This window comes from Sorex fumeus, unplaced genomic scaffold (genome assembly GCF_029834395.1).
Source record: "Sorex fumeus unplaced genomic scaffold, SorFum_2.1 ptg000047l, whole genome shotgun sequence".
NCBI lineage: Eukaryota > Metazoa > Chordata > Mammalia > Eulipotyphla > Soricidae > Sorex > Sorex fumeus.
Genome location: NW_026606104.1, coordinates 52,473,732 through 52,488,383, shown reverse-complemented (window position 1 = coordinate 52,488,383; position 14,652 = coordinate 52,473,732). Strand labels below are relative to the sequence as shown.

Genomic DNA, 14,652 nt, shown 5'->3' with positions numbered 1-14,652 from the left:
TGCACTCAGGAATCACTCCTGGAGGTGCTCGGGGGACCATATGGGATGCTGGGAATCGAACCCGGGTCAGCCGCGTGCAAGGCAAACAAACGCCCTACCCGCTGTGCTATTGCTCCAGCCCCTTTGTAAACAAATTTTACCTCAATAAATTGCTATTTAAAAATCAGTTAACCAAAGTCACTAGGGTTTAGTAATTTTGATGTTTGCTAAATTTTTATGAAATCAGTATCCTGACCTTTAGAAAATAAGGACGTCTCACTGTACTTTTTTAAGCTTCATAGTTCTAGAGCTCCCTCTCCTGTTGTTTTCACGAAGTGCTTAAAAATAGGATTGATGATTTCTAAGATAAATGATTTGTTCTCGGGGCTTGAGAGATAGCACATCGGGTAGGGCCCACCCGGGTTTGATTCCCAGCATCCCATATGGTCCCCTGAACACCACCAGGAGTAACTCCTGAGTGCAGAGTCAGGAGTAACCCCTGTGCATCGCCAGGTGTGACCCCCCCCCCAAAAAAAAAACATTTGTTCTCTTCTGACTTTTCTAACTTCCTCTTTTACTTCTTGTATATTTCTGTTTCTCAGCTTGTGATCCCTTCCCAGATCTGGAGAGATAGCTCAGTGTGCAGAAGCATATGCTTTGCATGCGGGAGGCCTGCATTCAGTCCCAATCCCAGACCCAAGAGAGCATCTGAGCACTGCTGGGCATGGTCCAGAAGATAACAAAAGAAAAATCTGGAGAAGTCCCTACGCAGAAGTTTATAGTACAAAGACATGAAAGGAATAAAACTCGTTCCTAGTCCTGCAGCCCACATAACCCATTTTGACAATTTTTAGAAGCAAGATATATTCCCTTATATTTTCCCCCTTTTTTGAGGGGGGAAGGGAGATTCACTTGCTATTGCTCAGGGTTTACTCCTGGCTCTGCGCTTAAGGATCATTCCTGGCAGTGCCAGGGAATGGGAGGGACCATATGAGGTGCCCACGATTGAACTCAGGTCAGCTTTCTGTAGGGCAAGTGCTTTACTCACCATACTATCATTTCAGCCCCCTTTCCTCATACTTTTCAATTAAGAGTTGAAAGGGCCAGAGCAATACTACAGAGGATAGAATGCTTGCCTTGCACGTGGACGACCCAGGTTCAATTCCCAGTATCCCATATGGTCCCCTGAGCACCACCAAGAGTAATTTGGGAGTGCAGAGCCAGGAGTAACCCCTTAGCATCATCGGGTGTGACCCACAAAGAAAAAAAAATTTCAAGAAATTCCTTTCATAAAAAATAAATAATACAATTTGTTAAAAAGAAGAAAAAATTCCTTTCAGGAAAAAAAAGTATGCATTTACCAAAACATTTTTTTTTAAATGTGTATTTCCAGGGCCAGAGCAATAGTACAGTGGTTGGGGCATTTGCCTTGCACACTGCTGACTCGAATTCGATCCTGGCATCCTGTGTGGTCCCCTGAACATTGCCAGGAGTGTACTGAGGGCAGAGCCAGAACTAATCCCTAAGCATTGCTGGATGTGTCCCAAAACCAAAATTTTTGAGAAAATGCATTTCTACAAATGATTCTTTAAGTTGCTTATTTAATATATCTAAGGGGTATTTTAAAACTTTGAATATTGACTTGGAGGACATCTTTTTATGACATCTTATTATCTCATTCCTACTTTGGACAAACTTGCAGGCTATCGAATGTAGCCTGCCCACAGGGCAGAGTCTGGCAAACTCCCCGTGGCGTACCAAATATGCCAAATACCAGTAACAATGATGGGTCTCATTCTCCTAAAGAGCTTTGAATATAATCTCAGGGCTAGGATGAAAGAGACGTTACTGGGACCTGCTCGAGGCAATCGACGAATTGACTTGGAGGAGTATACCTCAGGGGTGTATGAGATCCTGGGTTTAATCCTGATAACACACATACTCCCCCCCCCACACACACACACACGATTAAATGGAACTATATGTCAGCTTTAAAATATTACTACATTTTTAATTTTTATTGTTTTTAAAACTTTTTTTTGTGGGCTTGAGGATGAAACCCAAGGCCTCACACTTGCGATGCAAGTGCGCTCATGCTGACCTGCATCTCCCAGCCCCTTTACCACTTTCTAAAGGCTCGTAGAGCATTTGCCTTGCATGTGTGAGGCCCTGGATTCCATTAATAGAAACAAGAGGAAAAAATAAACTCTGTGATTCAGATAATGGGGCTTATTTCCTGGTGTGGGGGGTCATTGGTAAATGGTATTTCTATGTGATTTGGGGTAGGAACCATGATCAGCCATGGGTTTTCCCAAGTTCTTCTTTCACCTGACTATTCATTTAATGATTTTAATAATGCTTCTTGTATAATTGTCAGTTCCACACCACTATATTCTGTGTTTAACCTTTATTCATTGAGGTTATGGTGGTCCTATGATCTCCCCTCCCAGCTCTCCTTAGATCTGTGGTCTCTGGTTAACACTGTTTCAGATTACCTCTTTTTTTTTTTACCAACTCTGGTAACTTTGATGCTTTGACTGTATGTATCTTTTTTCCCCCTCCCAATTTAGATGTATGAACCTTGAAGATAGCAAGTTATCTTTTTTCTGTACAAGAGGGCTCAACATTTTTTTCCCTGACTGATGGACAAATTATCTGATTTATACTGATGATGCTTTGGGGACTGTGTTTATTCCTTCTAGGGGAACCAGGAAGTGGGACAGAAAGTGATACGTCTCCAGACTTCCACAATCAGGAAAATGAGCCCAACCAGGAGGACCCTGAGGATCTGGATGGATCTGTGCAGGGGGTGAAACCTCAGAAGGCTGCTTCTTCTACTTCCTCAGGGAGTCATCACAGCAGCCATAAAAAACGAAAGAATAAAAACCGGCACAGGTCAGTGGCAGGGACCACCCTCCACCCCTTCCACCCAGAACTCTGACTCTATGACTGGAAAGGCACTTCGCTAGAATAAACATTTTTCAGAATTGGTACAGCCGATATATTTCTGATAAGAAGAAATTATTTTGGTCCAATGAAGCAGTCTAGTTTTACTATTAAGGGAGGGTTTGGTGGGTATCACTATATGAAAGGGGAATACAGAAAGAAATTATTATGAGTATTTTTAAAAGTGTAACTAGTACATGTAGGGAATGTGCAAAGTGGGATTTTTTTTTTTTTGGTTGTTTTTGGTTCTGGAGTTACTTGGGAGTTGCTTCTGTCAGAGCCAGATCAAATTGGGGCTTCCTGCTTGTGAGCATGTGTTCCAGCCTGCTGAGCTTCTGGGACCCTCTGTTTTTCTTTTGTTTCTCTGTTTTTCTTAAATACATATTTTCTTGAAGGGCCAGGGATGTAGCTCAGTGATATAGTGCATGACTTGCATGTGTGAGGTCCTGAATTCAATCCCTAGTACCAGGGAGGAAAAAATATTTTATGAGGCTAGAATGATAGCACAGCAGGTAGGATGTTTGCATTGCACACCTCCAACCCGGGTTCAATTTCCAGGAGCCCATGTGGTCCCCTGAGCACCGCCAGGAATGATTCCTGAGTGCAGAGCCAGGAATGACCCCTGAGCATTGCCAGGTGTGACCCAAAAAGCAAAAAAAAAAAAGTTTTATTTATTTTGATTTCTCTCTTTTTATATTTATCTATAATGTGCTGGTTTCAGATATTGGAGGGACAACTTAAAATCTTCTATGAGATATGAAAGTGCCTTCCTCGGTAACATTTACCCTTGGTGTTTTTTGCAGGATATAGTGGATAGGAAGTAGGAAGTGACATCAGTAGACTGAGGTCAGCTGTTAACCCAGAGAGAATTAAGCTGGTTTGGGGTTTGTAGGACAATGCCAAAGCCCATTAACTCAGATAATTGGAAATAATAATACAGTTGCACTCAGAGAGTGTGCTGCGTATAGTTCGTGGAGTAGGGAATTTTCTCCTGGCCTCAAGCCTCTGCTTGGAAACTAGGGATCTAATAGTCTTTTGTCCTGCTTATCTTTGGAGCCTCCATTCTGAGGGGAACTGAATCAGTAATTGTGGTATTTTGGCCTCCCGATTGCTTCTGAATTAGATTACTTTACAAGTTGTAGGATTTGTTTGTTTTGGGGGGCCACACCTGCTGATGGTCAGGGGTTACTCCTGGCTCTGCACTCAGGAATCACTTCTGGTGGTATTCAGGGGACCATATGGGGTGTCGGGGATCCAACCTGGGTTGGCCCCATAAAAGGGCTTACCCATTATACTATCACTTTGGCCCCAGGATTTTTTGTCTTTCCCACAAACACTTTGGGGTATATTAAAATTGTCAGCTTTGAGATATGCCCCATACAAAATCATTAATTTAGGCTCCTACTCATCATCTGATTTTTGCTGGGAATCAAACCCCAGTCTCTACCATGAGCCATATCTTGCCTCCAGCTGATTTTAAATTCTTTTAAGAGTTTTATGGGCTGGAAAGATAGTACTAGGGGTTAGGCTCTTGTCTTACATGCAGCCAACTGGGTTTGATCCCCAGCACTACCAGGAGTAATCCCTGAGCACAGAGCCAGGAGTAGGCCCTCCGTACAGTCAGTTGTGGCCAACAGAAACTTGAGAGGAAGGGGGAAAAATGTTTTACTTGTTGATTATTCAAAAAATAGTATTAATATTTTGGGGCCAGAGGCCTAGTATAGTGGGGAGGGTGCTTGCTTGCATGTGACCAATCTGGGTTCTATCTCTGGCATCCTGGCATCCTTGAGCCTGCCAGGAGTAATTCCTGAGTACAGAGCCAGGAGCGACCTCTGAGCATTGCTGGTGTGACCAAAAACCAAATAATAATAATAATAATAATAATAAGAAGAAGAAGAAGAAGAAGAAGAAGAAGAAGTATTTTATTCAAATACTGGCAAGGCTTCCTGCTTAACTTTTTTTAACAATTTTTTTTAAGTAAACTATTGGTTATTTGATCATTATAATAGGATTTATCACAAAGAGTGGCAGAGTCTCATGCAGATTTAAAACAGTTGTCCTTTTGGGGATGTGGGGGCAGGTTGGGCCACAATCGTTGATGTTCCTGACTCTGTGCTTGGGAGTTGCTCCCTATGGTGTTTGGGGGACCATATGGTGCTGGGAATTGAACCAGGGTCAGCTATATGCAAAGACCTTAACCCCTGTACTTTCTCTCTGGCCCAAGATTTAAAACAATTGTCAAGATAATTAAATATACTTTATTTTGCTTTTGTTAAATTTACTCTGCTCTTATTTTAATGATTTCCTTCCTTCCTTCCTTCCTTCCTTCCTTCCCTCCCTCCCTCCCTCCCTCCCTCCTTTCCTCCCTCCCTCCCTCCTTCCCAACTTCCCTCCCTCCTTCTCTTTCTCCCTCTCTCCTTCCCTTGATGAACTAGGGCCTTACACATATTGAGGCACGTTCTTTTCTGCTGAGCCACTTCCCCATACCCCAGTGATTTTTGTTCTGAGGATTATTTAGAGTAGGGGAGGAATTCCATGAAAAGAGCAACCAGACAGATAGTTCGGGGGTTAAGGTGTTTGCCTTGCTTGCATCTGACCCAGTTTCAAATTACTGTACTACATTTGGTCCCCTGAGCACTATCTGGAGTGATCCCTGAACACAGAGCCAAGAGTAAGGGTATGGCTCCAAAATCAAAAGAAAAAAAAATAGGAAAGAAAGAAGGAATTTCTTGAAAGGATTGGGAGATGGCAAAAGGCCTATGCAGGAGGCTCTTGTTCAAGCCCTGACACTGCCATGTCTCCGAGCACCTCTGTGAACAACTTTTGAGCACTGAGTCACATCCCCTGGACATGTCAGGTGTGACTCAAAAAAAACCTAAAAAAGAAAACATTTTCTGGTGCTTTTTTACTGATGACAGTAGATTTCATAGATAGCTATTGTTTTGTTTTAGGTAATAGCCTCAGTTTCCTTAATAGCATTATCAGCTGCTCAGTGAAAGGAATTAGTCAATGAACTTAACTTTCAGGTTTCTAGCAAATTTCCATAAGAGCATTTCTTCCCACTCATTCTTTTTCTGACCATTGGAACAAACTCTTTCCAAAAAATTACTGGAATTTATAAAGATTTTTGATATAAGTTACTATTTTCACAAATGATGTTTTCTGTTTGAAAGGCCGAATGCTTTTGTCATTCCGCTAGAATAATACCTAACTGGGCTTCTCCCTGGACCTTATGTACTCAACCTCCACTCCAAGGGAAGAGAGACGATTTGCCTTCTTTCTGGGGAAAACATGCTGTGCACCTGAATGGCATCTCCGTGGCCAATTAAGGTTTTTGAATTTCTGCCATCTTTAATCAGGAGTTGTGTCTGGCCAGAACCTTCATTGACCAGTTGTTGTAGTGAGTCTGACAGATTGCGGGTGGGGTGGAACACTTTGTCAATACATGTTTGTAAGTTTGTATCCAATACAGAACATCCATGTAGTTAGATAAAGTCAATAGTAAATTATTTCTATAAATGTCTGAGTAACTACTATAGGCATTGTTTAATGATGAGTAAAGTAGAATTAAATGTAAACATTAGCAAAATAGAATAACTTCTGAATTTTCCTGTTCAGGAAAGTGAGTACTTTTTACCAAATAAATTTTAGCATTCATTAATGGTTGTAGTGTTCTGAATTCTTATCTTTTGTATAATATCTGACTAAACATTAAGTCCTAGTGTTTTTGAAGAAAAATGTAAAATAATTTATCATGGTTCTTTTTGTTCTGTTTTGTTTTTTGGGTCACATCCGGCAATGCTCAGGGGTTACTCCTACCTCTGCACTCATACTCCTAGTGGTGCTTAGATGACCATATGGGATGCTGGGAATCAAACCCGGGTTGGCCGCATACAAGGCAAATGCCCTACCTGCTGTACTATCACTCTGGCCCTGTTCATTTTTATTTTATTTGCTATACTAAATTCTGGTTTCATTAAATAGGTTGTACAGTCTAATTTGTAAACAAAGTTAATTAGACTGAAAGAGAAATTTTTTGTTAATTCCTGTTTCTGCACTTGCTCTACACTTTTTCCCAAGTGACTTAAGTGAAACTCTTGCATAAGGGATATCGATTCTTTCAGCCTCATTCTTAAAAACATTGGCTAGGAATGTTTTTATTTGCTAATTATTTGACTACTCCACAACCTGCAAGGTGTTGGCACCAGCTAAGGAGCTGGTATCATGCTCTGGTTTTTGTTTGCTTTGGAGGTCTTCCCAGATCATTGATTAGTTAGTGGTGATGGTACAGAATGGCCTCCGCCCTGTACTCCTTTCATCCAGATGTCTGAACTTGGATGGTTGTGGATGTCAGCATTCTTTTGTTTTAACAGGGCCATGGGTGACTGTGGTGTCACACCATTTTAGCCCTGCCAAAGCAGTTAGATGTCATCATCAATTCAGTTAGATGTCATCATCAATTCAGGGGCAGAGTGATATGACTTTTTAGTTTCTGCAATTAGCCTGTATATATCAGTGAGGTTTATTCATTCGACTTTTGGCTTCTGTAATGAAAGCAATAGAAAAGGAAAACGATGTCCTCTGAATAGTTCCAGAGAATATATCTTGATTAAAAGTGTAAAATGTTTTCTTTTTAAAAATTACAATGTTTTTCCTTTTAGTGTATTTTGCTGAGTTGGTAGTACTGTCTTCAAAGTACCTTTCATTGTATGACTAAACACTTCTTTCTCTATTCTAATGTCCTAGTTATATTTTCATTATAATTAAATATTTTAAAAGTTCTAACTCCGAATCTGACAGCTAATAGAAGACCTGCAGGTATCTTATTTTCTAATGAAATAACTGTTTCTATTGTATTCTTCTCTACTTCTGATATGAAATCCATTGAGGGAAGGGACTCTTGTAACCACAAAATCTTTGGTGCTTTAATGTTTGAAACTTAATGACTTAAGATTCTTAAAACTGATTTTGTGTCTGTAATCTTGCTAGGGTGGCTAATCAACTAATTTATTCAATTAGTATTAATTTCTATTGCTTTCTTCCTTTCAAATGCTGCCCCTCAGCCCGTCTGGCATGTTTGATTATGACTTTGAGTAAGTTTGATTTGAATTAGTATTTGTGCTGTGTTGTTTAGTGTGTAGAGACAAATATGCCTTTATGAGATCTTTCTAACCCATAGTTTATCTGTTTAATTGTAGGTATGTATATTAGGTTAGGCTGGGAAGTTTTTTTTAAAAACAGAAAAACGTGATGGAGGTAACATTTTATTTAATAACTTAAGCAAAATTAAGTAAACTTTACTTTTATGCATTTTATTTCTTTTAAAATAGATAACCTTTACTTTAATTCATATTTAAATTGATTTTCTGGCTTTGCTTCATAAGGATATTAATAGTTAAGATCTTGATATTTTGCTTTGGAAAGATTTAAAAATTGAAATTAATTTGTTTGGGTTCATGTTCAGAAATACAAATTCCTAATCTCTTTGCTGTTCTTAATCACTATGTGTATCAGTGATTATCAGTGATATAGTTATAGAGCTAACACATTAATATAGAGCATGCCCTCTTAACCCAATCTCTTTAATGGGTAATTTTGAAATAATTTAAAATATATATATGACTTTTGTAACTACTGTACATTTCTTTTTGAATCATCTATGTTTGCCTTGTGGCAAGAATATCTGCTTATGTTTTTAAATACTTGCTTAATAATATTGGGGTAAACTACTAAAATATGACATAGTCTAATGAAGAATTTGGATTTTACTTAACCATATAGTCTTTGTTATAGCTTGTGCCCTATGCAGTAGCTAATTCTTAGACCCTTTTCTGTAAATTGAAATGCAAATATCTTTTATCTTTTTTATCGCAGGATTGATCTGAAGTTAAACAAAAAACCACGAGCTGTAAGTATTAGCCAGACTATTTGAGAGGGGCTGGTAATTTTATAAATGATTAGATGAATGTCTTCAGAGCTTGAGTGTACTTATTCTAAAGTCAAAATTCTAGGTTTTTTTGGCCACACCCAGAGGTGCTCAAGGGATCAGACAGTGCTCAGGGTTCCATGGGTTGCCGTGGATGAAACCCAAGCATTTGGCATGCAGAACATGAGTTCAGCTCTTGCAGCTGTCTTCTTGGCCCTACAATTTCAGTTTTACAGGCTAGGATCTTCATCTGGAATCAGTTTACTTTCTTAGGTTTTAATTACTTTTTATATGTTTTGAAAGAGAAGGGTTATTCCCTTTCACTGAAATGAAATTCACGTTGACTAAGTAAGGAATAGTTAATACTAGCTTTCCCCACCCCCACCCCCGACTGATGAGATCAGGAGGTCTAATAAGGACAGAATTGATGGTTCAGTCCCATCAGAACTAAGAAAACCCCGTTTTCAAATGTGAAATATACGTTATGTTTAAAATAGTCTTTAGCTGCAGAAGATCCTCAGATCCTCAGATTGTTTATATAGACTCTTTTCTTAGGTTCCTACCAGTGTGCTAAGAGTAAGTTGGTACTTTGTTTTTCTCTTTTTAGGATTATTAGAAGATTGATTAGTGCAGAAGCTTCCAGGCTATAGAGTCCTGCTTCCTTCTCCAACCTCACAGAGATAAACGTTCCTCACCTGAGTGCGTGGCCATCCCCCCTGCTTTCCCAGACCCAGTGCCTGTGACTGAGTAGTTTGTGTTCTTAAATGTGATGACAAACAGGTCATTTCTCTAAGACCACACCGGATCATTTACTTTGTGTTGTTTTTAGTAACAGAACTGCAGGACAACTTGGTTATAAAACCAGCAAGTTGCAAACTGTGCATTTCTCCTGTCTTGAAATGAATGTTTCCTCCCAAATTGGCTGGCACCCACTTCATCTGTGATACCTATCAAGAATGTTCTCTGGTTTTATTTTATGCTGAAAATAGAACACAGGTCATGTTTCAGAGTGAGGCTGTAAATATCTGGCATTTTCTTATTTTGTTTGTGTTTTATTATTTTTCTATTGTTGTTTTTACCATCGTATGTTGGGGATTTTTTGTAATGCTGTTGTACAACTCATACCTTCCTGCTGGCATATCTGATCATCTGTTTCGTGCAGTTGCCAATATTCTTAACTGAAAATCATCTGGTTTACCATAAATAAAATGGGGGACTTGGCTCTTCTGTTTTTGTTTTGCAGGAAGAAGGTAAAGGGTGTTTGTTTAATAATTGACTATCTTCAATCTTTCTGAGCTGGAAGCAGTTTCATATTCTAGGAACAGGAAAGCTGAAAAGCAAATTTAAATCAGTCCTTTTCAAATTGATATTTTTATTCTTGTTGTATAAATAAAATTTCATAGGATCTGACTTCTCATACTTTACATTTAAACCTGAGGGATTTATTTATTCATATCATGCATTATGGAAATTTCTTTTTTCATCTTTTCTCTCCTTGCTGATACTTGCCTGATTAGATACTGCTCAAAAATCACTAAGGCATGTTATAAGGCTCAAAATTTGCTCCTCAGGCAGATGATGTATGGAGTTCTTGATTGGCATGAAAGATAGGATCAATGAGAACTACGTTGTCCCACAGGTCTCACTTCCCTTGGCGGGGATGATGAGTCCAGGTGTTGTTGATCATTGTTTTCTGCCACTACAGCAGTGGCTTCCACCTGCTACACATTTAAATCACCTGGGAAGTTTAAAAATACTTATTTTGATGTGTGGGTCTCATGCCAAAGACTCTTACAGGGATATAATATAATTACTGGGATTTCCTTTCAAAGAGTCCCTGGAATTCTGATAACCAATTGAGAATTACTGGTATTAGGAAACTTGACGGTTTGATTTTAAATTCTGTTAAATTCTGTATTGTAAAATCACTCAACGGGAATAAGATTTAAGGCCTCACCTTTCCTTGACTCTATTTAATCATAGTCTTTTACTTAATGCCCATATTTTTGTTTGGAAAACTATGTTCCATTTGTGATAATATTGGTAGAATTGAATATGGATGGTGTCTTAACAAAACAACCTTCATCAGATGTGCAAAAGCTTTCATTCTTGTTCTGAAATAAACTTTTTTTTTTTTGGACTGGCTATTTAGATGTCTTTGGCTATATCTTTGATAGCAGAACTTCATTGTTGGGGTATTCATTTTACTCCCTCCCCTTCTCTTTTGTTGTGATGTTGCAGTGACTCTGTCACATGCATGCCTGGCTAAGGTGCCTGCACATTTCAGTTGTGGTGCTTGCTAAGCCCACACATCAGGTAGCTGTGCTTGCACTGCGTACTCCTGTGGCTGCACTTTCTGGCTGTGAGTGCTCACCGGAGTCACATCCTTTTGTATCATGCTTACACACATCGGACTGGAGTGGCCAGAAATCACTGTGGACCAGGGATCAAGACTAGCAGGATTGCTCTTGGTGTACATGAAGGAAATGGAGTCTGATCTAGCAATTGCATGTTTGTGTTCTAAGTCACCAAGCTATTCTTAGCCCCCTGTTTAATTTAGTAGGGCCTCCTTCCCATTGAGGCCCAGGGACCTGGATGGGAGTCACTGCAGTGGTGCTCTGCTTCATGGTGCAGATCTGACAGTTTGTTGCTTACATCTGGCAATGTGGTGCTATTCCAGTTTGGTGGTCCTAGAGACTAGGACAACCTTGGCAGTACTCAGAGCCACCAGGACAAGGCTAGAGAGATAGTACAGCAGGAAGAGCGCTAACCTTGCATCTAGCCAACCCAAGTTCTGTCTTCAGCATCTCATATGGTCCCCCAAACCCCGCCAGGAGTGATTCCTGAGTGCAGAGCAAGTAGTAAGCCCTGAGCACCACTGGGTATGAGCCAAAAAAAGAAGAGAAACAGATCATCAGGGCTACACTTGGTGGTTGTCAGGGAATTGAATTCAGAGCCTCTCACATTTAAAGTGTATACTCTCTCCTGTTGACCTATCTCTCCTGCCTCACTGTTGGGTGTTTTTTGAGGGAAGGAACCATCCCAGGCAGCAGTCAGAAGGTCCAGGGGCCTCTCCTAGCAGACTGGCTATGCAGACTGGACGGGCCTGTGCTTGGCTGAGTGCTGTTGGGAGCCACTCGGACTTTTCTGGTAGTCCTTGGTGTACCATGCAATACTGGAAATCAGACTCAGAGCCTCTGCAAGCCAGGTGTGTACTCCAAACCCTCTGATTGATCTTCCTAGACCTCTGTCAGGGTTTTTTAAAAATTAGTTCTTTGGGGGCTGGAGCGATAGCACAGCAGGTAGGGCATTTGCCTTGCATGCGGCCATCACGAGTTCGATTCCCAGCATCCCATATGGTCCCCCAAGTACCTCCAGGAGTAATTCCTGAGTTCATGAGCCAGGAGTAACCCCTGTGCATGTTCCCGAGCACCATCAGGAGTAATTCCTGAGCGCATGAGCCAGGAGTAACTCCTGTCCGTTGCCATCGCCGGGTGTGACCCAAAAAGCACCCTCCCCCCCAAAAATTGGTTCTTTCTTCCCCCTTTTTTTTTCTTTAGTTTCTTTTTCTTGTTTTGGGGAATTCTATTTTGTCCCTCTTTGTTTTGGCAGCCTAGTTCAGCCTTGAGATTTTATCAGCCTCTCCTTCCTCATCCTTCTTAACACTGCTGTATTGGTGGCTCTTTCAGGGTCAGGAGAATGAGACCCATTGTATTTACTGGTTTTAGCATATCGAATACACCACAGATAGCTTGCCAGGCTCTGCCATGTGGGCGGGATACTCTCAGTAGCTTGCCAGGCTCTCTGAGAGGTATAGAGGCTTTTAGGGTGGCCTCTAATCACCCTTGCAGGTGTTCCCATGGTTCAACCATATTTGAACCCCATAAAATATGGAGTGGTAATCTTGGAAGAAGGGTAAAAATGACTCTGTACTTTTAATGCACGTATGCTGATCGAGGACCTGATGGTGCAAGTGCGAAAGATCAAGTATGACATCATTGGTCTGACTGAGATGAGAAGGCATCAATCACATCATGCCATTTTCAACACTGGAGAAGAACTGTTCCTCGGAACATGCGACAAAAGAGGCGTTAGAGGTGTTGGTGTCCTTGTCAACACGAACTTGGCCATGAGCATTGATTCATTCAAATGCCTAACAACCTGAATCGGACGATTACACTTGAATAGATGTGGCTCACTGCCGGCAGTTTCTATCTTCGTTGTCTACGCACCAACATCCAATTATGATGAAGAAGAAATTGAGAAGTTCTACATGGAGCTAGAGAAGTTCTATAAAGAAGACCACACCTACAAGATCATTGTCAGTGATTTTAATGCCAAGATAGGACTGAGAAGATCAGCCAAAGAACTCCACTTTGGGACCCATGGCCTAGAATAGAACAAACAGGGTGAGAGATTGACTGAGTTAATCATGTCAACCAAGACCATCCATGGTAACTCACAGTACCAGAAGGCTGAATCTAAATGTTGGACATGGGAGTTTCCCGATGGATGGTTCCACAACGAAATTGACCACATCACATTTAATCGATGGTTTTGCCTGACCAATGTTGCTGTTGTCCCAAAATTCCATATGGGATTGGACCACCATCTCCTTCATGCAAAATTCTACTTCACGGAGCGGGGAGAAAAGGCTACAAAGTTTAAGGGAACTCCCAGAACGACCACCAACTGGGAGCTCTTTGGCACTATTGCGGCAACATGGAAAGATGCTGTCATTGACAACATTGACGAAGAATACAGTTGGCTGGTTCAGCACCTCCATGATTGTGTGAGGAACGCTGAGAGCCACAAAAAGACACCTATCTTCAAAAACTTTTTTTTTTTTTTGCTTTTTTGGGTCACATCTGGCAATGCACAGGGGTTACTCCTGGCTCTGCACTCAAGAGTTACTCCTGGCGGTGCTCAGGGGGCCATATGGGATGCTGGGAATTGAACCCGGGTCGGCCACATGCAAGGCAAACACCCTACCCGCTGTGCTATCTCTCCAGCCTCTATCTTCAAAAACTCTTGAGCTCATTTGCCAACGTGGCTTGACAGAAGCCTCAGGCAACCACAAGCGAACATCCGAGCTTGCAAGACAGTGCAGAGAAACGATAAAGGAACACCTCAAAGAGAGAAGAGCAGCAGTGCTGGCAGATGCAGCAGAAGCCAGGAAAAGCATTCACAATGCCCGGCTGTCCTTCACCAACTACAAGACCAAGATGACTGCCCTCCGACGTTCTGATGGATCTATCACATCTTCCAGAAGGGCAATGGAGATTATCCATGACTTCTACTCGGATCTCTCTGATAGCCACATCCACTTGCCCACATAACAAATTCCGCAGGATGGATATGTTGTTCCCAATGTTCTCCCTTCCAAAATCCGACATGCCATTTCATCAGTTGTGTAAGCACACAAAAAAGGACCGGCAAAGGGACGGCAGCGGCCTATCTCTCCCGCCGCCTGCGTTCGGTAGTCTCAGGCCGTTTCCCCACTCCAGGGAGGTCGGTGGCGATGTGGCAAGGGAAGGAAATGGGGGCCAGGCTGGTTGGTCTTAGTAGCAGTTTATTACACAGAAGAAATGTATGTCATGGAGGCCCCAGGATCTCTCAAGCACGTGCTCCCTTGTTCTCTCAGCTTCTGTCCCCATTCTCTCAGACCTGTCTCTTCGTTTCTTTCAGCACATCACCTCTGTTCTCTCAGGCACGTGTTCCCTCAGAGAGCCCTGAAATCTCTCTTATATAGATCATGGTACCTCTAAAGGGCGCAATACAGTGATGTCATCAGAAGAGTT

At 41.4% G+C, this 14,652-nt stretch overlaps 1 protein-coding gene across 3 annotated transcripts in view; it reads left to right on the top strand.

The window, feature by feature from the left end:
* MEAF6 (MYST/Esa1 associated factor 6) overlaps positions 1–10,996 on the top strand; it is a 29,770-nt gene extending 18,774 nt beyond the window's left edge. Inside the window, exons 5-9 of one of the 3 annotated variants that reach the window (XR_008793710.1) lie at positions 2,682–2,874; positions 7,989–8,018; positions 8,124–8,181; positions 8,800–8,833; positions 9,459–10,996. Coding sequence is in view for 1 of the 3 variants with exons in the window: in XM_056123353.1 (XP_055979328.1) it covers positions 2,682–2,874; positions 7,989–8,018; positions 8,800–8,833; positions 9,459–9,467 (266 nt within the window). In the remaining 2 variants the exon portion in view is untranslated. The remainder of the gene's footprint in view (positions 1–2,681; positions 2,875–7,988; positions 8,019–8,123; positions 8,182–8,799; positions 8,834–9,458) is intronic. The other 2 variants (XR_008793711.1, XM_056123353.1) reach the window with 2 other exon arrangements.
* Positions 10,997–14,652: the final 3,656 nt, after the last annotated feature.